Here is a 27,059-nt window from a genome sequence, read left to right on the forward strand (position 1 = left end):
ACATACACGTACTTTAGAAAAAATTTAAGTTGATATAAACACCTGAGAAGATTAGTCTCTTTTGGCAGGGGTGACAAATCTGTAACTTTTTAACATCTAATATAATAAGTATTTTATAGATATACTCCCACTGTCTTTGAAAAAGAATTTCAAAGGACGTTTATTTATTTATTTATTTATTCAAGATTGTAGTATAGTTGACTTACAATGTCATGTAAGTTTCAGGTGTACAGCAGAAAGATTCAATAACCTATGTTATTTTTCAGGTTCTTTTCCCTTTTATGTTACTGCAAAATACTGAGTATAGTTCTCTATGGTATACCTAGGTTCTTGTTGGTTATCTGTCTTCTCTATAGTAGTGTATATATGTTAATCCCATCCTCCTAACATATCCCTCCCCTCCCTTGATCTGTGAGTCTTTTTCTGTTTTAAATATGAGTTCATTTGTATCTTTTTTTTAATTCCACGTATAAGCGATATCATATGATATTTATCTTTATCTGGCTTACTTTACTTAGTAAGATAACCTCAAAGTCCATTCATGTTGCTGCATTGTATATATGTGAATTTATCCATTCATCTGTGGATGGACATTTAAGTTACTTCCATGTCTTGGCTCTTATAGATAGTCCTGCAGTGAACACTGGGATGGATGTATCTTTTCCAATAATAGTTTTCTCCAGATATATGCCCAGGAGTGGAATTGTAGGATCATATGGTAGTTATACTGTTTTTCATCGTGATTATACCAGTTTACATTCCCACCAACAGTGTAGGAGGGTTCCCTTTTCTCTCTCCAGCATTTATTATTTGTAGACTTTTTGATGAGGGCCATTCTGAATGGAGTAAAGTGATAGATACCTCATTGTAGTTTTGATTTGCATTTATCTAATAATTAGTGATTTTACACATTTTTTTATGTGCCTGTTGGCCATCTGTATGTCTTCTTTGAAGAAATGTCTGTTTAGGTCTTCTGCCCATTTTTTTGATTGGATTGTTAGTTGTTGTTCTTGATATTGAGCTTTATAAGCTGTTTGTATATTTTTGAAATTAATCTCAAGGGACTTTAAAAAAAAAAACATAAAATACAAAGAGGGAAAAAGTGAGTAAAAAAAAAAAATTGCTTTGGAAATTCCCTAGAGGTCCTGTGATTAGGACTTAGTGCTTTTACTGCCGTGGGATAGGTTCAGTCGCTGGTAAAGGAACTAAGGTCGCACAAGTTATACAGCATGGCCAAAAACAGAAAAATTACAGTGAGAAATCAAATATATGTGGTGAGTGAACTACTTAACTGCTGAGGACTAAAATTATTCTTGAATTCTTACAGCTAAGGCCTGAGAAGCTCTAGATTTCCATTTACTTGTGAATGAATTCAAGAGGAATTTCACACATGAGTCCTTAGATACTCAGTATTAAATGACATAGAACACTGTCTTCAGCTAAGTTTATCAAACACATATAAGCATTCTTAATTTTTAAATAATGTTTTAAAGGTAATAAATATCTTCAACAACAGTTCAAATAGTACAGAATTTATCATGACAACCAATTATCTTTCATTCCTGTTCTGCTCACCTGTAGTCTAATTTGATAAGCTCTGCCATAAAGTTCCTAATTATCACTTCAGCTGTATTGCAAATTGCTATTTAATCTGTCCATTGAATTTTAATTTTAAAATCTATTTTTTGTGTTTAGAAGTCCTGTCAGCTGATTTTTCAGCAAAACTTTATAGGACAGGAGGGAGTAACACATTATATTTAAAGTACTGAAATGAAAAAAAAAACTTATGGCCAAGAATACTTTACCAGCAAGGTTATCATTCAGAATTGAAGGAGAGAAGAAGTTTACCACACAAGCAGAAGCTAAAAGTTCATCATCACAAAATGGATCCTATAACAAATGTGAAAGGATCTTCTTCAAGTGAAAGGAAAAGGCCATAACCAGAAATAACAAAATATATGAAAGAAAAAAAACTCACTAATAAAGACAAATATATAGTAAAGGTAGCAGTAAAAGTAAAAAAAACTCACTAATAAAGACAAATATATAGTAAAGGAATGAAGATTAAAAGACAGAAGTTGCAGAACTATCTTCAATATTTAAAATGAAAAAGAATCTGAAAAACAATGTAACTGAATCACTTTACTATACATCAGAAACTAACACAACATTCTGAATCAAATATGCTTCGATTTTTTTGAAAAGGAAAAGTTGTAAAAATAACTACAACTGCATTAAGTAGTTATGTGATACAAAAAATAGAAAGATATAAAATATGGTATTCAGAACATAAAACATGGGGTGGGGGAGTAAAAATGTAGTGCTTAAAAGCATTCGAACTTAAGCAACTGTCATTTAAAAACAGATTTATATAATGTGTGTGTATATACATATATAAAATTGTGTATATAAATGTATATGTAAGTATACATATATGTATGTGTGTATATATTGAGCTGGACCATAAATAAGGCAGAATGCCAAAGAATTGATGCCTTTGAATTATGGTATAGGAGAAGACTCCTGAAAGTCCCATGGACAGCAATGAGATCAAACTGGTCAATCTTAAGGGAAATCAACCCTGAATACTCATTGGAAAGACTGATGCTGAAGCTGAAGCTCCAGTATTTTGGTCATCTCATGCAAAGAGCTGACTCAGATTGGAAAAGTCCCTGATGCTGGAAAAGATTGAGGGCAAAAGGAGAAGAGGGCATCTGAGGATGAGATGGCTGGATAGCATCACCAATGCAATGGATATGAACTTGGGCAAATTTTGAGAGATGGTATGGGACAGAGCGGTGGTGTGCTGTAGTCCGTGGAGTCTCAAAGATTCAGTCAAGACTGGGTGACTGAAAAACAAAAACAGCATGTGTGTGTGTGTGTGTGTATATGTATATGTGTATGTATATATACATATGTATATATACACACACATGTCAGTATATATGAACCTCATGGTAATCATAAACCAAAAATTTGCAATAGATACAGAAAAATAAAAGGGAAAGGAACCCAAACATAATACTAAAGAAAGTTATCATACCACAAGGGAAAAGACTAAAAGAAGAGCAAAAAAGTATTACAAAAGCAAGCAAACAGTTAACAAAATGTCAGTGTCAGTAAGTATACACCTATAGTAGTATTAAACAATCTTTGAACCATCTGACAGTTGCACTCATCTCCCATGCTATGCTAGTAAGGCCCTAATTTAACACTTTCATGGTAGCATTACGTGAGCCAAGAACTTCCAGATGTTCAAGCTGGGTTTTGAAAAGGCAGAAGAGCCAGAGATCAGGTTGCCAACATTCGCTGGATCATGGAGAAAGCAAGCGAATATCAGGAAAATATCTACCTCTGTTTCATTGACTGCGCTAAAGCCTTTGACTATGTGGATCATAACAAACTGTGAAAAGTTCTTAAAGAGGTGGGAGTACCAGACCATCTTACCTCTCTCTTGAGAAACCTGTATGTGGGTCAGGAAGCAACAGTTAGAACCCTGTAGGGAACAATTGGTTCAGGATTGAGAAAGGAATACCACAGGGCTGTCTGCTGTCACCCTGTTTATTTAAACTATAAACTGAGCACACCATGAGAAATACCTGACTGGATGAGTTAAGCTAGAATCAAGATAGGCAGGAGACATCAACAACCTCAGATATGCAGATGATATCACACTAATGGCAGAAAGTGAAGAGGAACTAAAGAGCCTCTTGAGGAGAGTGAAGGTGGAGAGTGAAAAATCTGGCTTAAAACTAATTATTAAAAAAGCTAAGATCATGGTATCTGGCTCCATTACTTCATGGCAAATAGAAGGGAAAAGGTGGAAGCAGTGACAGATTTCCTCTTCTTGGTCTCTAAAATCACTGCAGATGGTGACGCAGCCATGAAATCAGAAGACAATTGCTTCTTTTCAGGAAAGCTATGACAAACCTAGACAGTGTGTTGAAAAGCAGAGACATTACTCAGCTGACAAAGGTCCCTATAGTCAAGTCTATGGTCTTCCCAGTGGTCACATACACTTGTAAGAACTGGACCAAAAAGGCAGAATGCCAAAGAATTGATGCCTTTGAACTGTGGTGCCAGAGAAGACTCCTGAGAGTCCCTTGGACAACAAAGAGATCAAACCAGTCAATCTTAAAGGAAATCAACCCCGAATACTCATTGGAAGGGCTGATGCTGAAGTTGATGCTGCAGTATTTTGGTCACCTGATGCTAATAGCTCGCTCATTGGAAAAGTCCCTGATGCTGGGAAAGATTGAGGGCAGAAGGAGAAGAGGGTGTCAGAGGATAAGATGGCTGGATGGCATCAACAATGCAATGGACAGAAACTTGGGCAAACTTCGGGAGATAGTGAGGGACGGGGAAGTCTGGCATGCTGCAATCCATGGGTTCACAAAGAGTCAGACACAGCTGGGCAACTGAACAGCAGCATACACCTATCAATAAAATCAGAGATAAAAGAGAAGTTACGACCAATATCACAGAAATACAAACACTCATAAGAAACTGCTGTAGACAGTTATGTGCCAACAGATTGGACAACCTGGAAAAAATGTGTTAATTCCTAGAAACATACAGTCTTCAAAGACTGAATCAGGAAGAAATAAAATATCTGAACTGACTGATTGCTATAATGAAATTGAATCAGTAGTCAAAAAACTCTTAACAAACAAAAGTCCAGAATCAGATGGCTTCACAGAGGAATTCTATCAAGTATTTAAAGAACCAGTTGGGATTTTCCTGGATGTCCAGTGATTAGGACTTCATGCTTCCACCACAGGGGGCCCAGGTTTGATCTCTGGTTGGGGAACTAAGATCCCATAAGTCAAGTGGCTTGGCCAAACAAAGAACAGATAATCCCTAGTCTTGTCCAACTATTCCAAAAATATTGAAGCAAAAGAAACACTTTCAAACTCATTTTACAAGGCCAGCATTAACCCTGATACCAAAACCAGACAAAGGTATCACACAAAAAAGAAAATCACAAGGCAGTGATACCTGATGAGATCTAAAAATCTTCAACACATATTAGCACATGGAATTCAATAATAGTTGAAAGGATTAAACACCGTGATGAAGTAAGATTTATCCCAGGGATGCAAGTAGGAGTCAATACCCACAAATCAATCAATGCGATAGATCACATTAACACATTGAAGAAGAAAAATCGTATGATCAACTCAATAGATGCAGAAAAAGATTTTGACAAAATTCAATGTCTGTTTATCATAAAAACCTTCAATAAAGTGTTTATAGAGGGAATGTAACATAATAAAGGCCATATATGAAAAACCAACAGCCAATAATATACTCAGTGGTAAAAAGCTTAAAACTTTTCCTCTAAGGTTAGGAACAAAACAAGGACACCCACTCTTACCAGTTGTATTCAACATGGTGCAGTGATTCCTGGCCACAGTAATCGGGTAAGAAAAATAAATAAAAGGCATCCAAATAGGAACAGAAGAAGCAAAACTGTCGCTATTTGCAGATATCATGATTCTATATATAGAAAACCCTGAAGAGACTACCAGGAAACTATAAGAACTAATAAATGAATTCAGTAAAGTTGCAGAATGCTTCCCTGGTGGCTCAGAGGTAAAGAATCTGCCTGCCAAGCAGGAGATGCAGGTTGGATCCCGGGGTTGAGAAAATCCCCTGAGGGAGGAAATAGCAACCCACTCCAGTATTCTTGCCTGGAAAATCCCATGCACAGAGGAGCCCGGTGAGTTTACAGTCCATGGGGTTGCAAAGAGTTGGACATGACTTAGAAACTAAACAACAACAAGGTTGCAGGAGACAGTATTATCACACAGAAGTCTGCTGCATTTCTATACACAAATAATGTGCTACCAGAGAAATTAAGTAAACAATTTCTTTTACAACTACATCAGAAAGAATAAAATAGTTGCTGCTGCTGCTGCTAAGTCACTGCAGTCCTGTCCGACTCTGTGCGACCCCATAGACAGCAGCCCACCAGGCTCCCCCGTCCCTGGGATTCTCCAGGCAAGAACACTGGAGTGGGTTGCCATTTCTGTCTCCAATGCAGGAAAGTGAAAAGTGGAACTAAAGTTGCTCAGTCGTGTCCAACTCTTAGCGACCCCATGGACTGCAGCCGTCCATGGGATTTTCCAGGCAAGAGTACTAGAGTGGGTTGCCATTGCCTTCTCCGGGGTAAAATGGTTAGAAATAATTTAACCAAGAAGGTAAATCACATATTCACTGAAAACTATAACACAAATAGAAATTGAACACTAATAAATGGAAAAGTACACCACACTAATGAAAGAATTAACATTGTTAAAATGTCCATATAGCCCAAAGTAATCTTCATGTTCAGTACAATCACTGTCAAAATACCCATTGCATTTTTCACAGAACAGATAGTCCCAAAATTTGTATGGAACCACAGAAGACCCCAGATAGCCAAAGAGAGGTTGAGAATGTACAAGGCTAGAGTTCGTCTTGCTTCCTGATTTCAGAATCAAATTTGTGTGGTATACAAAGCCCTAATAGTCAAAAAGTATGGTACTGGTACGAAACCAGACACATGGATCGTGAAATAGAATACAGAGCCCATAAATAAACCCACATTTATATGGTCAACTAATCTATCATAAAGCAGCCAGAATATTCAGATCAGATCAGATCAGATCAGTCACTCAGTCGTTTCTGACTCTTTGCGACCCCATGAATCGCAGCACGCCAGGCTTCCCTGTCCATCACCAACTCCCGGAGTTCACTCAGACTCACGTCCATCGAGTCAGTGATGCCATCCAGCCATCTCATCCTCTGTCATCCCCTTCTCCCCTTGCCCCCAATCCCTCCCAGCATCAGAGTCTTTTCCAATGAGTCAACTCTTTTCATGAGGTGGCCAAAGTACTGGAGTTTCAGCTTTAGCATCATTCCTTCCAAAGAAATCCCAGGGCTGATCTCCTTCAGAATGGACTGGTTGGATCTCCTTGCAGTCCAAGGGACTCTCAAGAGTCTTCTCCAGCACCACAGTTCAAAAGCATCAATTCTTTGGCACTCAGCCTTCTTCACAGTCCAACTCTCACATCCATACATGACCACAGAAAAAACCATAGCCTTGACTAGACGAACCTTTGTTGGCAAAGTAATGTCTCTGCTTTTGAATATGCTATCTATGTTGGTCATAACTTTCCTTCCAAGGAGTAAGTGTCTTTTAATTTCATGGCTGCAGTCACCATCTGTAGTGATTTTGGACCCCAGAAAAATAAACTCTTGACACTGTTTCCCCATCTATTTCCCATGAAGTGGTGGGACCAGATGCCATGATCTTTGTTTTCTGAATGTTGAGCTTTAAGCCAACTGTTTCACTCTCCACTTTCACTTTCATCAAGAGGCTTTTTAGTTCCTCTTCACTTTGTGCCATAAGGGTGGTGTCATCTGCATATCTGAGGTGATTGATATTTCTCCCGGCAATCTTGATTCCAGTTTGTGTTTCTTCCAGTCCAGCGTTTCTCATGATGTACTCTGCATATAAGTTAAATAAACAGGGTGACAATATACAGCCTTGACGAACTCCCTTTCCTATTTGGAACAGTCTGTTGTTCCCTGTCCAGTTCTAACTGTTGCTTCCTGACCTGCATACAAATTTCTCAAGAGGCAGATCAGGTGGTCTGGTATTCCCATCTCTTGAAGAATATTCCACAGTTTATTGTGATCCACACCGTCAAAGGCTTTGGCATAGTCAATAAAGCAGAAATAGATGCTTTTCTGGAACTCTCTTGCTTTTTCCATGATCCAGCAGATGTTGGCAATTTGATCTCTGGTTCCTCTGCCTTTTCTAAAACCAGCTTGAACATCAGGAAGTTCACAGTTCATGTATTGCTGAAGCCTGGCTTGGAGAATTTTGAGCATTACTTTACTAGCGTGTGAGATGAGTGCAATTGTGCGGTAGTTTGAGCATTCTTTGGCATTGCCTTTCTTTGGGATTGGAATGAAAACTGCCCTTTTCCAGTCCTGTGGCCACTGCTGAGTTTTCCAAATTTGCTGGCATATTGAGTGCAGCACTTTCACAGCATCATCTTTCAGGATTTGGAATAGCTCAACTGGAATTCCATCACCTCCACTAGCTTTGTTCGTAGTGATGCTTTCTAAGGCCCACTTGACTTCACATTCCAGGATGTCTGGCTCTAGGTCAGTGATCACACCATCGTGATTATCTGGGTTGTGAAGATCTTTTTTGTACATTTCTTCTGTGTATTCTTGCCATCTCTTCTTAATATCTTTTGCTTCTGTTAGGTCCATACCATTTCTGTCCTTTATCGAGCCCATCTTTGCATGAAATGTTCCTTTGGTACCTCTGATTTTCTTGAAGAGATCTCTAGTCTTTCCCATTCTGTTGTTTTCCTCTATTTCTTTGCATTGATCGCTGAAGAAGGCTTTCTTATCTCTTCTTGCTGTTCTTTGGAACTCTGCATTCACATGTTTATATCTTTCCTTTTCTCCTTGCTTTTCACTTCTCTTCTTTTCACAGCTATTTGTAAGGCCTCCCCAGACAGCCATTTTGCTTTTTTGCATTTCTTTTTCCATGGGGATGGTCTTGATCCCTGTCTCCTGTACAATGTCATTGGAACCTCATTCCATAGTTCATCAGGCACTCTATCTATCAGATCTAGGCCCTTAAATCTATTTCTCACTTCCACTGTATAATCAGAAGGGATTTGATTTAGGTCATACCTGAATAGTCTAGTGGTTTTCCCTACTTTCTTCAATTTAAGTCTGAATTTGGCAATAAGGAGTTCATGATCTGAGCCACAGTCAGCTCCTGGTCTTGTTTTTGCTGACTGTATAGAGCTTCTCCATCTTTGGCTGCAAAGAATATAATCAATCTGATTTTGGTGTTGACCATCTGGTGAAGTCCATGTATAGAGTCTTTTCTTGTGTTGTTGGAAGAGGGTGTTTGTTATGACCAGTGCATTTTCTTGGCAAAACTCTATTAGTCTTTGCCCTGCTTCATTGCGTATTCCAAGGCCAAATTTGCCTGTTACTCCAGGGTTTTCTAGACTTCCTACTTTTGCATTCCAGTCCCCTATAATGAAAAGGACATCTTTTTTGGGTGTTAGTTCTAATAGGTCTTGTAGGTCTTCATAGAACCGTTCAACTTCAGCTTCTTCAGCGTTACTGGTTAGGGCATAGACTTGGATTACTGTGATATTGAATGGTTTGCCTTGGAAATGAACAGAGATCATTCTGTCGTTTTTGAGATTGCGTCCAAGTACTGCATTTCGGACTCTCTTGTTGACCATGATGGTCACTCCATTTCTTCTGAGGGACTCCTGCCCGCAGTAGTAGATATAATGGTCATCTGAGTTAAATTCACCCATTCCAGTCCATTTCAGTTCACTGATTCCTAGAATGTCAACATTCACTCTCGCCATCTCTTGTTTGACCACTTCCAATTTGCCTTGATTCATGGACCTGACATTCCAGGTTCCTATGCAATATTGCTCTTTACAGCATCGGACCTTGCTTCTATCACCAGTCACATCCACAGCTGGGTATTGTTTTTGCTTTGGCTCCATCCCTTCATTCTTTCTGGAGTTATTTCTCCACTGATCTCCCGTAGCATATTGGGCACCTACTGACCTGGGGAGTTTCTCTTTCAGTATCCTATCATTTTGCCTTTTCATACTTTTCATGGAGTTCTCAAGGCAAGAATACTGAAGTGGTTTGCCATTCCCTTCTCCAGTGGGCTACATTCTGTCAGATCTCTCCACCATGACCCGCTGATCTTGGGTTGCCCCACAGGCATGGCTTAGTTTCATTGAGTTAGACAAGGCTGTGGTCCTAGTGTGATTAGACTGACTAGTTTTCTGTGAGTATGGTTTCAGTGTGTTTGCCCTCTGATGCCCTCTTGCAACACCTACCGTCTTACTTGGGTTTCTCTTACCTTGGGCGTGGGGTATCTCTTCACGGCTGCTCCAGCAAAGCACAGCCAGTGCTCCTTACCTTGGACGAGGGGTATCTCCTCATCGCCGCCCTTCCTGACCTTCAACGTGGGATAGCTCCTCTAGGCCCTCCTGCGCCCGCACAGCCGTGGCTCCTTGGACGTGGGATTGCTCCTCCCGGCCACCGCCCCTGGCCTTGGGCGTGGGGGCGTGGGGTAGCTCCTCCCACCCACTGCCCCTGGCCTCGGACGCGGGGTAACTCCTCTCATCACTGCCCCTGACCTCGGACGCTGGAAAAAGTCTTTTCAATAAGTGATGTTGGCAAAATTGGACAGATAGATGTAAGAGAGTGAAAGTAGACTCTCTTCTAATGCCAGATACAAAAATAAATGCAATGTGGATTAAACATTTAATGTTAGACCTAAAACCATAAAACTCCTAGAAGAAAATATAAGCAGTGAGCTCTTTGGCATTGATCTTTGTAATGTTTTTGAATCTTTCTGGGCAAGAACAGTAAGAACAAAAATAAACATGTAACTACATCAAACTAAAGAGCTTTGGCACAGTGGAGAAAACTATCAACAAAAGAAAAAGACAGCCTACTGAATGGGAGAAGGTACTGTAAATGGTATGTTCAATAAGGGGTTAATATCCAAAATATATAAGGAAATCATAAAACTCAATATAAAAAAGCCAAATAACCTTAAGAAATCAGCAGAGGTCCCAAATAGATATATTTCCAAAGAAGACATACAGATGGCCAACAGGCCCATGATGAGGTGCTCAACATGACTAATCATCAGGGAAATGCAGATCAAACCAGAAAGATAGCACCTCACACCTGTCAGGGTAACTTTTACCAAAAAAACAAAACAGATAACAGGTGTTGTTGAGGATATGGGGAAAAGGCAACCATTCTGCACTGTTGGTGGGAATCTAAGCTAATACAGTCACTATGAAAACCAGTATGGAGGTTCCTCAAAAAATTAAAAGTACAACTGTCATACAATCTAGCAATTTCACTTTTGGTCATTTATCTGAAGAAAATGAAAAACACTAATTTGAATAGATACATGTATGTTCACTGCAGCAGTATATATGATAACTATGACACAGAAGCAACCTAAGTGTCTATTGATAAATGGATAATGATTATACACACATACATAGATATATATACTTTATGTATATATACATATATATGTATACAATGGAATGTTACTTAGCCATAAAAAGGATGAAATCTTGCCCTTTGTGACAACATGGGTGAATCTACAGTGTATAATCTAAGTGAAATAAATCTAAGTGAGAAAGACAAGTACTATATGATTTCACTTACATATAATATCTAAAAAATAAAAGGACAAACATAGCAAAACAGACTCAGATACAGAGAACAGGCTAGTGGTTGCCCAAAGGGAAGGAGTAGGGAGAAGGGGTTAAAAGGTACAGGGGATTGAGAGGGTCAAAATAAAGAAGTCATGTGGATACAGTGTACAGCATAGGAATATACTCAAATTTTTAAAAAGGTCTTCCGTATATTTTTCAAATCTAGCTGATCATTTATCTATATTTTTTGGTTTTTATGGTTTCTAGCTTTTATTTGTTTAGTAGTTTTAGTCATTTTTTAAAATATCTTTTTGAATGGCATTTTTACTCTATTTGACTTCTATTTTGGGGGGATGCTAATCCTTCTATTTGTTCTTCCCTCTGGCTCTTGCTCGTGGTAGATGGTTTCTTCACACATTTTGTAATTTTTTATTTTGAGCTTATCTTCAGTGGGGCTCTTTTTCCCTCTGTTCATCCTTAGGAGACTGGTTGTGGGAGTTCTCCATTACTGTGGTTTTACTTTGACTTCTCTGTTAGGTGTCCCACCCAGGGCACGAGAAGTTTTGGATTCCTGTTTTCCTGTGACTGAATTCAAAGAATGGTTTGTTACCTAAATCCTTACATTTGTTACGTAAAGAACTTTACAAAATATAATAAATACATTCATCAGCTGTATTTTTCAAAAGAGATATACTCAGTTTTTGTTTTGTTCTTCTCGTTTTGCAAAAATTTATATTTAATTTCCAGGTGTTGAAAAAAAAGACTTTCAAACTGGCTCAGTTCATTATTTTTGCCAGAATCCTAATTCTTCATTATCTTTTAGTTTATCAACAGCTTGGACTTTGTGTTATGTTAAAGGGAAATTTAGTTTTCTTTTACTCCCCCCTCCCCATTTTTCCAGAGAAGGCGATGGCACCCCACTCCAATACTCTTGCTTGGAAAATCCCATGGACGGAGGAGCCTGATGGGCTGCAGTCCATGGGATCACAAAGAGTCGGACACGACTGAGCAACTTCACTTTCACTTTTCACTTTCATGCATTGGAGAAGGAAATGGCAACCCGCTCCAGTGTTCTGGCCTGGAGAATCGCAGGGACGGCGGGGCCTGGTGGGCTGCCGTCTATGGGGTCGCACAGAGTCGGACACAACTGAAGCGGCTTAGCAGCAGCCCCATTTTCCATGTAGTCTTTACTCTTTTTATTTTTTGTCTATTAATTAATTTTTAGCCTTAAAAAATATACTTTAATCTTTGATTTTTAGTCCAGCAACTTTCTACAGTACCTTCTAAGTTATGTAATGTGTGATATTAACATTAGCACACATCCACCGTTTCTTCTACTTCTGTCATCTGTCTATATTGTTGCTAAGTCGCTTCAGTCGTGTCCGACTCTGTGCCACCCCAGAGACGGCAGCCCACCAGGCTCCCCCGTCCCTGGGATTCTCCAGGCCAGAACACTGGAGTGGGTTGCCATTTCCTTCTCCAATGCATGAAAGTGAAAAGTGAAAGTGAAGTCGCTCAGTCGTTCCCGACTCTTAGCAACCCCATGGATTGCAGCCTACCAGGCTCTTCTGTCCATGGATTTTCCAGGCAAGAGTACTGGAGTGGGGTGCCATTGCCTTCTCCATCTGTCTATATTATCTGTCAGCTATTTTAACAAATAACTTTGTATGCCAGAATATATAGAAAATAAATTTTATGTATTTTTGAATATCATAAAATGTCTTTTATGTGATCTCTCATGTAATTGCTTTGGCCAACTGTAGAGAATTTCTTTTTAGATCTCTGTAGGTATTCAGTTCAGTTCAGTTGCTCAGTCATGTCCAACTCTTAGTGACCCCATGAACCACAGCACGCCAGGCCTCCCTGTCCATCACCACCTCCCAGAGTTCACCCAAACTCATGTCCATTGAGTCGGTGATGCCATCTAACCATCTCATCCTCTGTCGTCCCCTTCTCCTCCTGCCTTCAATCTTTCCCAACATCGGTCTTTTCAAATGAGTCAGCTCTTCACATCAGATGGTCAAAATACTGGAGTTTCAGCTTCAATATCAGTCCTTCCAATGAATATTCAGGACTGATTTCCTTTAGGATGGACTGGTTGGATCTCCTTGCAGTCCAAGGGACTCTCAAGAGTCTTCTCCAACACCACAGTTCAAAAGCATCAATTCTTAAGCGCTCAGCTTTCTTTATAGTCCAACTCTCACATCCATACATGACTACTGGAAAAACCATAGCCTTGACTGGACGGACCTGTGTTGACGAAGTAATGTCTCTGCTCTTTAATATGCTGTCTAGGTTGGTCATAACTTTCCTTCCAAGGAGTAAACGTCTTTTAATTTCATGGCTGCAATCACCATCTGCAGTGATTTTGGAGCCCTCAAAAATAAAGTCTGACACTGTTTCCACAGTTTCCCCATCTATTTCCCATGAAGTGATGGGATCAGATGCCATGATCTTAGTTTTCTGAATGTTGAGCTTTAAGCCAACTTTTTCACTCTCCTCTTTCACTTTCATCAAGAGGCTCTTTGGTTCTTCAACATTGTTTTCTGGTATTTTGTATTTCTGAAATTTTGTCTAATGCCAATCAACCAGTTGTAATCTGAAATTTCACAGTGATATCTGAGTCTTTTACAAATTAATTAAAAATTAAATTAATTTTTTTTGGTTGTGCTGGGTCTTTTGGTTGCTGCATGGGCCTTCTCTAGTTGCAGCATGAGGAGCTACTCTTCATTGTGGTACATGGGCTTCTCATTGCAGTGGCTTCTTTTGTTGCGGAGCACAAACTCTAGGCACATGGACTCTGTAGTTGCAGTGTGCAGACCCCAGGATGCACAGGCTTCAGAGCTGTGGAGTGTGGCTCAGTAGTTGTGATGCATGGGCTTAGTTGCTCTGCAGCACGTGAAATCTTCCCGGACGAGGGATGGAACCCATGTCCCCTGCATTGACAGGCAGATTCTTATCTACTGTACCACCAGGGAAGTCCGATATTTGAGTCTTGATGTGAGTTTTTGTTCATTTATTTTGCTGGGTGTAATCTGAAGGCTTGTATTTCTGAACTCTAGAAAATTCTCTTTGATTATTTCTTTGACAGTGGCTTCTCTTCAGTTTTTTCTAGTGTCTCTCCTGGTCACTAGGTTATCTGATTTTAGTGTTCCTACAATGATTCTTTTTTGGGGGAGGACAGAGTTGCACTGCATAGCTTGCAGAATCTTAGTTCCCCAACCAGGGATAAACACAGGCCCTTAGTAGTGAAAGATTGGAGTCCTAACCACTGGACCACCAGGGAATTCCCCTAGAATGATTCTTTAAACCTGTGAACTTTGATCTCTTACTTTGTGTTTTTATCTTTCTTGGCTCTATGTCTGAAAAAAAAAAAATGGCATTTTCCAATCTTCTTATTTTATTTTAAATAACTAATTTTTTGTCTTTTAAATTATGTATTTATTTTTTTGAACTCTCATTCTGTGAATCTTTATTCTGGAATGTCAATACCTTAAAGCTTAGCTTTCCATAATCATCTCATTCAGTTCATCAGAGGAGAGTTTTCTGGCGTTTTTCCTTGGGTTGGAATTTTTATTGGAATCACTGAATTTATAAACAACTTTGTAGAAAAATGACATTTTAACACTTTTGAACCTTCCTATCTATGAGCATGGTATTGGTTAAATATATTTAGGCTTCTCAGTAAAAGAATAGTTTATTCGACCTTTTAAAATAAATATTTATTTGGCTGTGTCAGGTCTTTGTTGTGGCATGCAGTATGTTCGATCTTCATTATGGCATGCAGGAGTTTTATAATAATACATAACAATAAAATTTAATTCATTGATGGCATTTTTTGTGTAACTTTAAGATACGGTTAAATATAATTTTTATATATTTTTTATACAAAATAGAATGTGAAAGACCTAAGGAATGAATAGCCTGCATGTTGATTATTTGTCTTAATACCATTTCTCAGGTTGAAAAGAGCTGTATTCTTTTTGTATTTTATTGCCTAAGGACTAAGCTTTTGCGCTTAGCCATATGAGAGGAGTGACAGGTGTGAAAAGTTTGCAGTTCTGAATTGTATTATCATCAAATAGAGAATCATCTCGTCTCTAGAGATAGAGTTTAGAGGTTATTTTTTTTTTTTAAAGAAATATTGCCTCTGAATTAACTTGGACAGTCTTCAAAGTATCTTTGAAGATTGTTACCTCAACTAGTGGTAACCTTCCTGTGGCTTATTTAGGACATCGGAGGTAAATTCATGTCACAACTTACTGAACAGTTGACTAGACTTATTTTTGGTGTTAAGTGTTAGAAAATATTTCTTACTCTCCAATTTTATTTTAATCATAACTAGTTGATTTTTCACACAATAGTCTAATTATGTAATCTTATGAACCTTGATTTTTCAAAAATTTCCCCATCACGATAGTAGACAGGTAAACTTCTAACTTTTCTTCTAGTTATTTGTTATCTAAATCACCTACTCCCCTAATTTACTTATTTTTAGAATTTTTTCCAAAGCTTCCTGTTTATCTCACCTCATTCCTTTCTTTGAGTTTAAGTCTCCGTGATACCTTTTTGCTATTGCCTCTAATAAGTTATTTTCCCAAGGAGCTAATTCAATTTCTATTGAATATTGAACCTTAAGTCAGGATACCTGGGTTTGAATCCAGACACTAGCCACTTCAATGACTTTTAAGCAAGTAAATTAATATTCCTGATTCTCAATTTCCTCATCTGTAAAAATGAGAACAATAGCTCATAGAACTGTGTTGAGGATGAAAGTATAGGATAAATGAAAAATTCTAGCACCATTTCTGGCATATAATAGATGCTGTATAAATATTAATTTCTTTCTATTTTGATAGAAACTGCATAAGAGAAGACTGTTAACATTTTCTCTCCCTGGATGAATAGTATCTAGTATAAAGATTCCGAAAAGGGAGAGATAGCAAGAGAAAAACCTCAGTGAAAGGCTTTAAAAGTTGAGATTAGAAAAGCGTAGAATATAAAGAAAACTGATTTTATTCTTGGATTTTAAGTTTTACTTTTTAAAAATACAAAATTTATGATCATTATATAATAAAATAATTGCTAAATATAGGGTATTTAGACACAGAAAGTTCAAAATATGAGAGGATAACAGTATTCGGTAAAATCTAAAAAGCTGTGTAGGCAGCTGAAATCTTTAAATCAGTAGACAAACATTTTATTATTCAGTTTTGCTAGATATATTTAGAAAAAAAAACTTTATAAATAACTTCATTCCAGAATGAATTATTTGTCTTCTGATATGTTTTGGCTGGTAGAAAAATGAATTTGTCAGATCCATTAAACAATTTCTTATTTTTAAAACTGTCAAAATATGCATATATCTTTTGTGGCTTCTTTTCACTGTATATTTTAACCAGAGGTCAAATTAAATGAAGACAGAACTTTGACTCTCCAAAGAATTGAGAAGTTTTAAATAGAGGAGTGGCATACTTAGTTTTCTCTGCGTGTGTGCTCAGTAGCTCAGTCATGTCCGGCTCTTTGTGACCCCACGGACTGTAGCCCACTAGGCTCCTCTGTCCATGGGATTTTTCCAGGCAAGAATACTAGAGTGGGTTGTCATTTCTTCCTCCAGGGGATCTTCTTGATCCAGGGATCAAACCTGCATTTCCAGTGTCTCCTGCATTGTCAGGCAGATTCTTTAACACTAGGCCACCTGGAAAGCCTCTAGTTTTCTATATTCTGTATTTAAAATTATTTTATGTAATGTGGGAATGGATCTGAGGTCAAAGGGAAGGGAAAACTGGAGGCCACTGAAGTAATACATACAGGTATGATATCAACGTTTGAAATAGGGGAAGGGAAAATAGAAATGAAGAAGGGACTCGTGATTAAAAAAAAAAAAAAAAACTTTTTTGAGGTAAATTTGATAGGACTGGATATTGGTTGGCTTTTTTAGTTGTTTTATCTTGCTTCTAAGTCTGTTGGTGACAGATTCTATTAATTTTCCTTAGTCTGACAATATCATGATTTCCCTTTTATTCCTGAAGGGTGTTTTTACTGTATATAGAATTTTGTGTTGACAGTTCTTTTAGCACTTGAAAAATGTACTGCTTCCTCTGGCCACCTTGGTTTCTAATGAGAAATCTACTGTTATTTGAACTTATGTTCCCTTAAAAGTAATATGTTGATACAATTTCTCTCTGACTGCTTATAAGAGTTTGTCTTCTGTTTGCGGAAGTTTAATAACTTCAGATATGCAGATGACACCACCCTTATGGCAGAAAGTGAAGAGGAACTAAAGAGCCTTTTGATGAAATTGAAAGAGGAGAGGGAAAAAGTTAGCTTAAAGCTCAACATTCAGAAAACGAAGATCATGGCATCTGGTCCCATCACTTCATGTGCAATAGATGGGGAAACAGTGGAAACAGTATCAGACTTTATTTTGGGGGGCTCCAAAATCACTGCAGATGGTGATTGGAGCCATGAAATTAAAACATGCTTACTCCTTGGAAGGAAAATTTTGACCAGCCTAGATAGCATATTGAAAAGCAGAGACATTACTTTGCCAACAAAGGTCCGTCTAGTCAAGGCTATGGTTTTTCCTGTGGTCATGTATGGATGTGAGAGTTGGACTGTGAAGAAAGCTGAATGCCGAAGAATTGATGCTTTTGAACTGTGGTGTTGGAGAAGACTCTTGAGAGTCCTTTGGACTGCAAGGAAATCCAACCAGTCCATCCTAAAGGAGATCAGTCCTGGGTGTTCATTGGAAGGACTGATGCTAAAGCTGAAACTCCAATACTCTGGCCACTTCATGTGAAGAGTTGATTCATTGGAAAAGACCTGATGCTGGCAGGGATTGAGGGCAGGAGGAGAAGGGGACGATAGAGGATGGGATGGCTGGATGGCATCACTGACTCAATGGACACGAGTCTGAGTGAACTCCGGGAGTTGGTTATGGACAGGGAGGCCTGGCATGCTGCGATTCATGGGGTCGCAGAGTCGGACACAACTGAGCGACTGAACTGAACTGAACTGAATTACACTATATCTAAACATAGTTTTCTTTGGGTTTGTCATTTTGGAGTTCATGCAGTTTTTGCATTCTATAGGTTTATCTTTTTCCCCAAATTTGGGAAGTTTTCAGCTATATTTCTTTCGGTACCTTTTCATTCAGTGTCACTCTCTCTTTTCTCTTGATACAAGTATTAGCTCTTTTATGTCTGTCTCTCAGGCCTCTAAGACTTTTTTTTTTTTTCCTGGGCATTTTCTTTCTGTTGTGTAGATTGGGCAAATAATATTGACCTGCTCCTATGTTTATTGATTCTGTTTTCTGTCATCCAACCAGCAAGTTTTGTTATTCAGTTATTTTTCAGTTCTAAAATTTTTTGTTTGGTATCCTCTCTTTCTTTGCTGAGACTTAATATTTTTAATTCGTTTCAAGCATATTTCAAGCATTTTTGAAGCATTTTTATTGTGGCTGCATTTAAATCCTTGTCAGATAATTCGAACATCTGATTCTTTGCAGTGTTATCCATGTTGTCTTTTCTCATAGAAATTGAGATTTTCCTAGATATTGATAAGAGTAGTAATTTTTTATTGTATATTCGATGTTTTGAGTCTTATGTTATGAGACTGTGTATCTTATGTATAACTTCTATTTTAGCCAGACACCATGCCAGACACATTAGGTAGAAATCCATGTCTCTTGCTTGGCCTATGTTGATATCCTGAGATTGAGGCACTTTATTGCTATTTCTGCATGGTTTTCCCCACACTACAGAGGGGACCTTGGTTATAGCTTGGCAGAAGTCAAAAGTTCCAGCTCCTTTATCAGTCTTCCCAGACACCACCTGAATGAGAATGAGAGGCACCTCTTTACTGTCAGGCAAAGATGGAAATTTAGTCTCCCCACTCAGTCTTGGATGACCAAGTTAGGGTTAGGGCTACAGATTTTTTTTTTTCTATTGTGTTTGCAATAATAGGCTGGTTATTGTTTTCATTTTTCTGTCTTAAAACTCTATGCCTTTCCATTCTTTGCCTAAAGGAAGAGGCTTTTCTTAGGTTTCTTTCTTTTTTTTTTTTTTGGTCTGTGACTGTTTGCTGGCTTCTCCCAAGGAACTTCCCAGGTGACTCAGACAGTAAAGAATCTGCCTGCAATGCAAGAGACCCAGGTTCGATCCCTGGGTTGAGATTTCCCTGGAGAAGGGCATGGAAACCCATTCTGGTATTCCAGTCTGGAATATATTAGGCAAAAATACAGCCAGGAAACTCACTGCCATGTCGTTCCTCTTGTGGTCTGTAACCAATCTGTGTTCCCTCCAGCTTTCATAATCTTTTTCATTTTATATATAATGTCCAGGGTTTTCAGCTGCACTTAGAGGAATAAAGACAAGTACATTTTTTAAGTGTGTATATTTATTTAGCTAGAGTATATTAGCAGTTTTTAAAAGTTATGTTAGGAAAATCCTAGATAATAGTATTTAAGTATCCAAAAAATGTAAAAACCAGCATAGCCTACTTAAATGAGCTCTAATGCTCAAATTTCTTAGAGATATTCTGTTACACTTGTTGTTCAGTCACTAAGTCATATCCAACTCTTTGCAACCCCATGGACTGCAGCACACCAGGCTCTCCTGTCCTTCACTGTCTCCCAGAGTTTGCTAAGATGCATGTGCATTGAGTCAGTGATGGTCTCTAAACATCTCATCCTCTGCTTCCCCCTTCTTTTGCCTTCAGTCTTTCCCACAATCAGGATCTTTTCCAGTGAGTCATCTCTTTGCATCAGGTGGCCAAAGTATTGGTGCTTCTACTTCAGAATCAGTCCTTCCAGTGAATATTCAGGGTTGATTTCCTTTAGGATTGACTGGTCAGATCTTATAGTCCAAGGACTCTCAAGAGTCTTCTCAGTGCCACAATTCGAAAGCATCAGTTCTTTGGTGCTCAGCCTTCTTTATGCTCCAGCTCTCATATCTGTACATGACTACTGGAAAAACTATAGCTTTGACTATACGGACCTTTGCTGGCAAAGTGATTTTGTTGCTTTTTAATATACTGTCTGGGTCTGTTATAGCTTTCCTTCCAAGGAGCAAGCGTCTTCTAATTTCATGGTTGCAGTCACTGGCCGTAGTGATTTTGGAGCCCAAGAAAAGAAAATTTGTCACTGCTTCCACTTTTTCCCCTTCTGTTTGCTATATAGTGATGGGACCATATGCTGTGATCTTAGTATTTGAATGATGAGTTTTAAGCCAGATTTTTCACTCTCCTCTTTCACCCTCAAAAAAAGGCTCTTTAGTTCCGCTTCACTTTATGCCATTAGAGTGGTATCATCTGCATATGTGAGGTTGTTGATGTTTCTCCTGGCAGTCTTGATTCCACCTTGAGCTTCATCCAGCCCAGCATTTCATATGAGGTGATCTGCATAGAAGTTAAGTAAGCAGGGTGAGAACACAGAGCTTTGTCATACTCCTTTCCCAGTCTTGAACCAGTCTGTTGTTCCATGGCTGGTTCTAACTGTTCCTTCTTGACCTTCATACAGGTTTCTCAGGAGATAGGTAAGGTGGTCTGGTATTCCCATCTCTAAGAATTTCCATTGTTTGCTGTGATCCACACAGTCAAAGGCTTTAGCATAGTCACTGAAGCACAGATTGATGTTTTTCTGGATTTCCCTTACTTTCTCTATGATCCAACAAATGTTAGCAATTTGGTCTGTGGTTCCTCTGCCTTTTCTAAACCCAGCTTGTACATCCGGAAGTTCTCAGTTCATGTACTGCTGAAGCCTAGCTTGTAGGATTTTGAGCATAAGCTTGCTAGCATGTGAACTGAGTGCAGTTATATGGTAGTTTGAACATTCGTTGGCATTGCCCTTCTTTGAGATTGAAATGAAACCTGACCTTTTCCAGTCCTGTGGGCCCTGCTGAGTATTCCAAATTTGCTAACATATTGAGTGTAACATTTTAACACCATCATCTTTTAGGATTTGAAATAGCTCAGCTATAATTCCATTACCTCCACTAGCTTTGTTCTTAGTAATGCTTCCTAAGGCCCACTGGACTTCACACTCCACGATGTCTGGCTCTAGGTGAGTGACCATACCTTCATGGTTTTCTGGGTCATTAAGATCTTTTTTGTGTAGTTCTCTGTGTTCTTGCCACCTCTTCTTAATCTCTTCTGAAATAATAAGTCAGGTCCTTACTATTTCTGTCCTTTATCCTGTCCATTCTTGCATGAAATGTTCCCTTGGTATCTCCAGTTTTCTTGAAGAGATCTCTAATCTTTCTCATTCTTTGTTTTCTTCTATTTGTTTGCATTGTCCATTTGAGAAGGCCTTCTTATCTCTCCTTGCTCTTCTCTGGAACTCTGCATTCACTTGAGTGTATCTTTCCCTTTCTCCTTTGCCTTTCCCTTCTCTTCTTTTCTCATCTATTTGTAAAGCCTCCTCAGACAACCATTTTGCCTTCTTGTATTACTTTTTCTTTGGGATGGTTTTGATCACTGCCTCCTATACAATGTTATGATCCTCTGTCCATAGTCCTTCAGGAATATTCTAGAGTGGTACCAAAAAAAAAAAAATGTTCCATAGTAATTTTCCTTGCGGCATATTTGTGTTTTAATTACCTTTCTTTTATAATGTTAATGTAATACTGTATTTATTTTGTTATAGAAACCTGGCATCATTGAGTTACAGAGCAAAATTTATTTTTACTGTTTTAATGTGCTATTTTTTTTAATTTACTCCAGGGCTGGTGGACTAGGCCTTAATTTTGTTGGTGCCAATGTGGTTGTATTATTTGATCCTACATGGAATCCAGCCAATGATCTTCAAGCAATTGACAGGTAATGGTGACAGAATTTGATGTGACCTGTAAATGCTTTAATCTAAAAATGCTCCTGAAATTTTTAGGTTGCCTATAATGTGACTGTGATTAGAAGATAAGGAAAACATTGTAAAATTTTTTTTAATTTTTATTTAAGATAACCCTGAACTTTTTAATCCAAATGGCAGGCTGTTAGTCATTTATTTCCCCTCCATCTCAAAATCTCATTATTGTGACAAGATTAATTTAGAAGAGAGAATAAATCCCTATTCCTGGAGGAAAGTCGAAAAGGCCACTACTAGTAGATCAGAAGTTTTAAGAAACTCATTAAAGGATTTTTATGATGAAGGGACCAGCAGAGAAAAGCCACAATCCAGAGTCAACAGGAGAGCATAGAGAATCTTCAAGCATGGGATCAGCAACTTCAGGACATGAGAGTAGACCAGAGTACATCATTCCAGGAAATTAATGTGCTGACTCTAAAACAGATTCCTGTCCCATACTTTGTACATAAAGAGGGATTGACATGTGCTCCTTGATCAAAACTGAAAAAATCATTTCATAAATTTTATAAGTAAGTGGGAAATCAGACTGGCAAAATATTCTTACAGTGGTTGTTTGCACCAGACCATAAAGCATGGAAACCCAGCTTTCTTAAACAGTCCATTTCATCATTGTCTGAAGGTTTTCTGAATACAATTCTTTTACCTCCTTAGTTAAATCTATTTTAGATATTTTATTCTTTTTGATACAATTGTAAATGGGATTTTATTATTTCTCTAATAGAGCATTGTTAATGTATAGAATGCAACAGACTTCTGTATATTAATTTTGTATTCTGCAGCTTTACCAGATTCATTGATGAGCTCTCATATTTTTTTTTTCTTGCATCTTTAGGATTTTCTGTATATAGTGTCATCATCTAGAAACACTGAGCTTTACTTCTTCCCCTTTAGCTTGGCTATGAGTATATTATTAGCTGTGGGCTTATCATATATGGCCTTTTTTATGTTGGGGCATGTTCCCTCTAGTTTCAGTTTATTGAGTTTTTTTTTATCATAAATGGATATTAAATTTTATTGAAAGCTTTTTCCACATTTATTAAGATAATATAAATTTTATTCTTCTGTATGTTAACATGGTATATCACATCAATTGATTTGCAGATATTGAATCCCTTGCATCTCTGGGATAAATCTCACTTGATCATGACATATGATCCTTTTAACGTGTTGTTGAATTCAGTTTGCTACATTTTGTTAAGGATTTTTGCTTCTGTGTTCATCAGTGATATTACCTGTGATTTTTATATCTTTTTCTGGTTTTGGTATCAGGGCTATGCTGACCTCATAGAATGAGTTCAAAATGAAAGTAGTTTGAGAAAGATGGTGTTAACTCTTCTCTGAATGTTGAATTCATCTGTGAAGCTGTCTGGTCCTAGACTTCTTTGTTGTTGGTAGTTCTTTGATTACCAATTCAATATTGTTACTACTAATTAGTCTGTTCAAATTTTCTATTTGTTCATGGTTCAGTCTTGAGATTCATTTCTACTAATTTGTTTATTTATTAGCTATTCACTTTATTGGTGTATAATTGTGAGTAATCTTTTATGATCCTTTGTATTTCTGTGATGTCAGTTGTGACTTTTCCATTTTCATTTCTGATTTTATTGATTTTACTTTTCTCTCTTTTTTTCCTTGAAGAATCTGGCTAAATCAATTGTTACCTTTTGAAGAACCAGCTCCTAGTTTCATTGATCTGTTCAAATTTTTTAGTCTCTGTGTCATTTATTTCTGCTCTGATGTTCATTTCTTTCCTTCACTAACTTTCAGTTTTGTTCTTTCTCTAGTTCCTTGAGGTGTAAGTTAAGTTTAGTTTGTTCATTTGGGTTTTTTCCTTGTTTCCCTTGTTTCTTGAGGGAGGCTTGTAATGGTATAAGCCATGAAACTGCTCTTACTGAGTCCCATACATTTTGGATCATTGTGTTTCCATTTTCATTTGTCTGCAGGTATATTTTTATTTGTTCATTGATTTCTTCAGTGATTCATTGTTTTTTAATAATGTATTGTTTAAACTCAAATATTTGTGTTTTTGCAGATTTGTTTTTAACTGGTTGATTTCTCATCTCTATAGTTATGGTCAGAAAAAGATGCTTGATATGATTCCCATCTTAAATTTACTAAATTTACTTGTTTTGTTGCCTAACATATGGTCTGTCCTGGACAGTGTTCCATGCAAACTTGAAAAAAAGGTCATTCTTCTGCTTCTGGATGAAATATTTTATCTTTATCTATTTAGTCCATCTGGTATAACATATTAAGACCAGTGTTTCCTAATTCATTTTCTCTCGGGATGTTCACTAACCCCAGGAATGTCAGTGGGGTGTTAAGTTTCCTACTATTAATGGTGTTACTATCCGTCTCTCCTTTTCTATCTGTTAATATTTGCTTTATATATGTAGGTGCTCCTTTGCCAGATGAATATGTATTTACAATTGTTATACATCCTTCTTGAATTGATCCCTTGATCACTATGTAATGTCTTTGTCACTTGTGCAATCTTTGTTTTAAAGTCTATTTTTTCTGGTGTGTGTTGCTACCCCAGTTTTCTTTTCCTTTGCATTTGGGAGGAATATCTTTTCCCATCTCCTCAGTTTCAGTCTGTGTGTCTATAACTCAAGAGTGAGCCTCTTGTCGGTAGCATATAGATGGCTCTTGTTTTTGTATCTGTTCAGCCACTCTGTGTCTTTTGATTGCAGCATTTAGTCCATGTACTTTTAATGTAGTTACTGATAGATATGTTCTCCTTTACATTTTCTTGTTTTGTGGTTGTTTCTGTAGTTCTTTTTTATTCCTTCTTCTTTTGTTATCTTCTTTGTGATTTGATAGGTATATTTTGTGTTATGTTGGTATTCCTTTCTCTTTTTTCCATATGTTTAGATTTTTGGTTTGTGGCTACTATAAGATTTAATATAGCGCTCTATTTACGGGGCTTCCCTGATGGCTCAGTGGTAAAGAATTCGCTTGCCAAGGCAGGAGACATGGGTTCGATCCCTGGGTCAAGAAGATTCCTTGGAAGAGGAAATGGCAACCCGCTGCAGTATTCTTGCCTGGGAAATCCCATGGAGAGAGGGGAGCCGGGTAGGCTACAAAGTCAGACATGACTTAGCGACTAAACAACAACTGTCTTTGTACATGATTATTTTAAGTTGCTGATCTTTTAAGTTCACACACACTTAACAACCCTAAATTTTTACTCTTCCCCCCCCCCCCAGAATGTTTATTATTTTTTACATCCTATTTTATATCTTTTTGTTTTGTGTATCCCTTAACTACTTTTATGGATATACATAATTTTACTACTTTTGTCTTTTAACCTTCCTACTAGTTTTATACATGGTTGATTTACTGCCTTTACTATATATTTGCCTTTACCAGTGAGATTTTTTCCTTCCGTAATTTTCATGGAACTAGTTGTGGCCTTTTCTTTTTCACAGAGATAAGTCTCTGTAACATTTCTTATAATTTGGTTTGGTGGCACAGAACTCTTGGCTTCTACTTACCTGTGAAACTTTTGATCTCTCCAGATCTATGTGAAACTTTGCTGATTAGAATATTCTTGTTTGTAGGCTTTTCCCTTCCGTCACTTTAGGTATGTTGTGTCACTCCCTTCTGGCCTGCAGTTTCTCCACATAGCTCATAGAGTTATGGATTTGTCTTTGTATATAACTTGTTGCTTTTCCTTTTTCTCTTTCTCTTTAATTTTTGACATTGTAATTACAACGTTTCTTGGTGTGCTCCTGTTTGGGTTGGTCCTGTTTGAACTTTTTGTACTTTCTGGACCTGAATATCTTTCCTTTTCCAAGTTAGGGAAGTTTTCAGCTATTACATCTTCAAATATGGCCTCTGCCCCTTTGTCTGGGACCCCTATAATGTGAATGTTAGTATGTTTCATGTAGTTTAAGAGGTCTCAAACTGTCCTTTTTCTTTTTCTTTTTTCTGTTCAGCTACAGTGATTTCCACAGCTGTGTCTGCCAGCTCATTGATCCATTCTTCTGTATCATATGATCAACTGTTAATTCATTTTAGTGTATTTTAAAGTTGTATTTTTTATTTTTATTATTGCAGTGTAACTGACATATAACTTTATAGTGTTTTATAGACAAAGTATTGTTGATTTATAGTATTATATTAGTTTTGGGTATACAGATAGTGATTCAGTATTTTTACAGATTATACTTCATTGAAAGTTACTACAAGATAATGGCTATAATTCCCTGCACTATGCAGTATCTTCTTGTTGCTAATCTATTTCATATACAGTAGTTTGTATTTCTTAATCCCATTACCCTGTCTTGTCCCTATCCCCTTCCCTGACCCCACTGGTAAGTACTTGTTTGTTTTCTATTTCTGTAATTGTGTTTCTGTTTTCCTATATATGTATTCATTTGTTTTATTTCTTAGGTACCACATCTAAGTGATATCATATAGTATTTATCTTGCTCTGATTTAATTCACTAAGCATAATGTTCTCTAGGTTCATCCATGATGCTGTAATTGGCAGAATTTCATTCTTTTTTATGGCTGAGAAATAATCCATAGGAAAGCTACGACAGACCTAGACAGTGTGTTGGAAAGCAGACATTACTCTGCCTGCCCTGTATAGCCAGGGCTGTGGTCTTCCCAGTGGTCATGTACGGTTGTGAGAGCTGGACCATAAAGAAGGCAGAGCACCAAAGAATTGATGCCGTCAAACTATGGTGGAGAAGACTCCTGAAAGTCCCTTGGACAGCAGGGAGATCAAACCAGTCAATCGTAAGGGAAATCAACCTTGAATATTCGTTGGAAGGACTGATACTGAAGCTGAAGCTCGAGTATTTTGGTCATCTGATGCGAGCAGTCAACTCATTCGAAAGGTCCCTGGTGCTGGGAAAGATTGAGGGAAGAAGAAGAAGAGGGCATCAGAGGATGAGATGGCTGGATGGCATCACTGATGCAATGGACATGAACTTGGCAAA

General features: G+C 37.8%; 1 protein-coding gene across 3 annotated transcripts in view; it reads left to right on the forward strand.

Annotated features, from left to right (window-relative positions):
• Positions 1–27,059, forward strand: part of ERCC6L2 (ERCC excision repair 6 like 2) — a 155,015-nt gene that overhangs the window by 59,836 nt on the left and 68,120 nt on the right. For all 3 annotated transcript variants that reach the window (XM_005210398.5, XM_059889007.1, NM_001082606.2), the window contains 1 exon segment: positions 21,966–22,061. In XM_005210398.5, the coding sequence (XP_005210455.2) occupies positions 21,966–22,061 (96 nt within the window).

Source organism: Bos taurus, chromosome 8 (assembly GCF_002263795.3).
Source record: "Bos taurus isolate L1 Dominette 01449 registration number 42190680 breed Hereford chromosome 8, ARS-UCD2.0, whole genome shotgun sequence".
NCBI classification, from domain to species: domain Eukaryota; kingdom Metazoa; phylum Chordata; class Mammalia; order Artiodactyla; family Bovidae; genus Bos; species Bos taurus.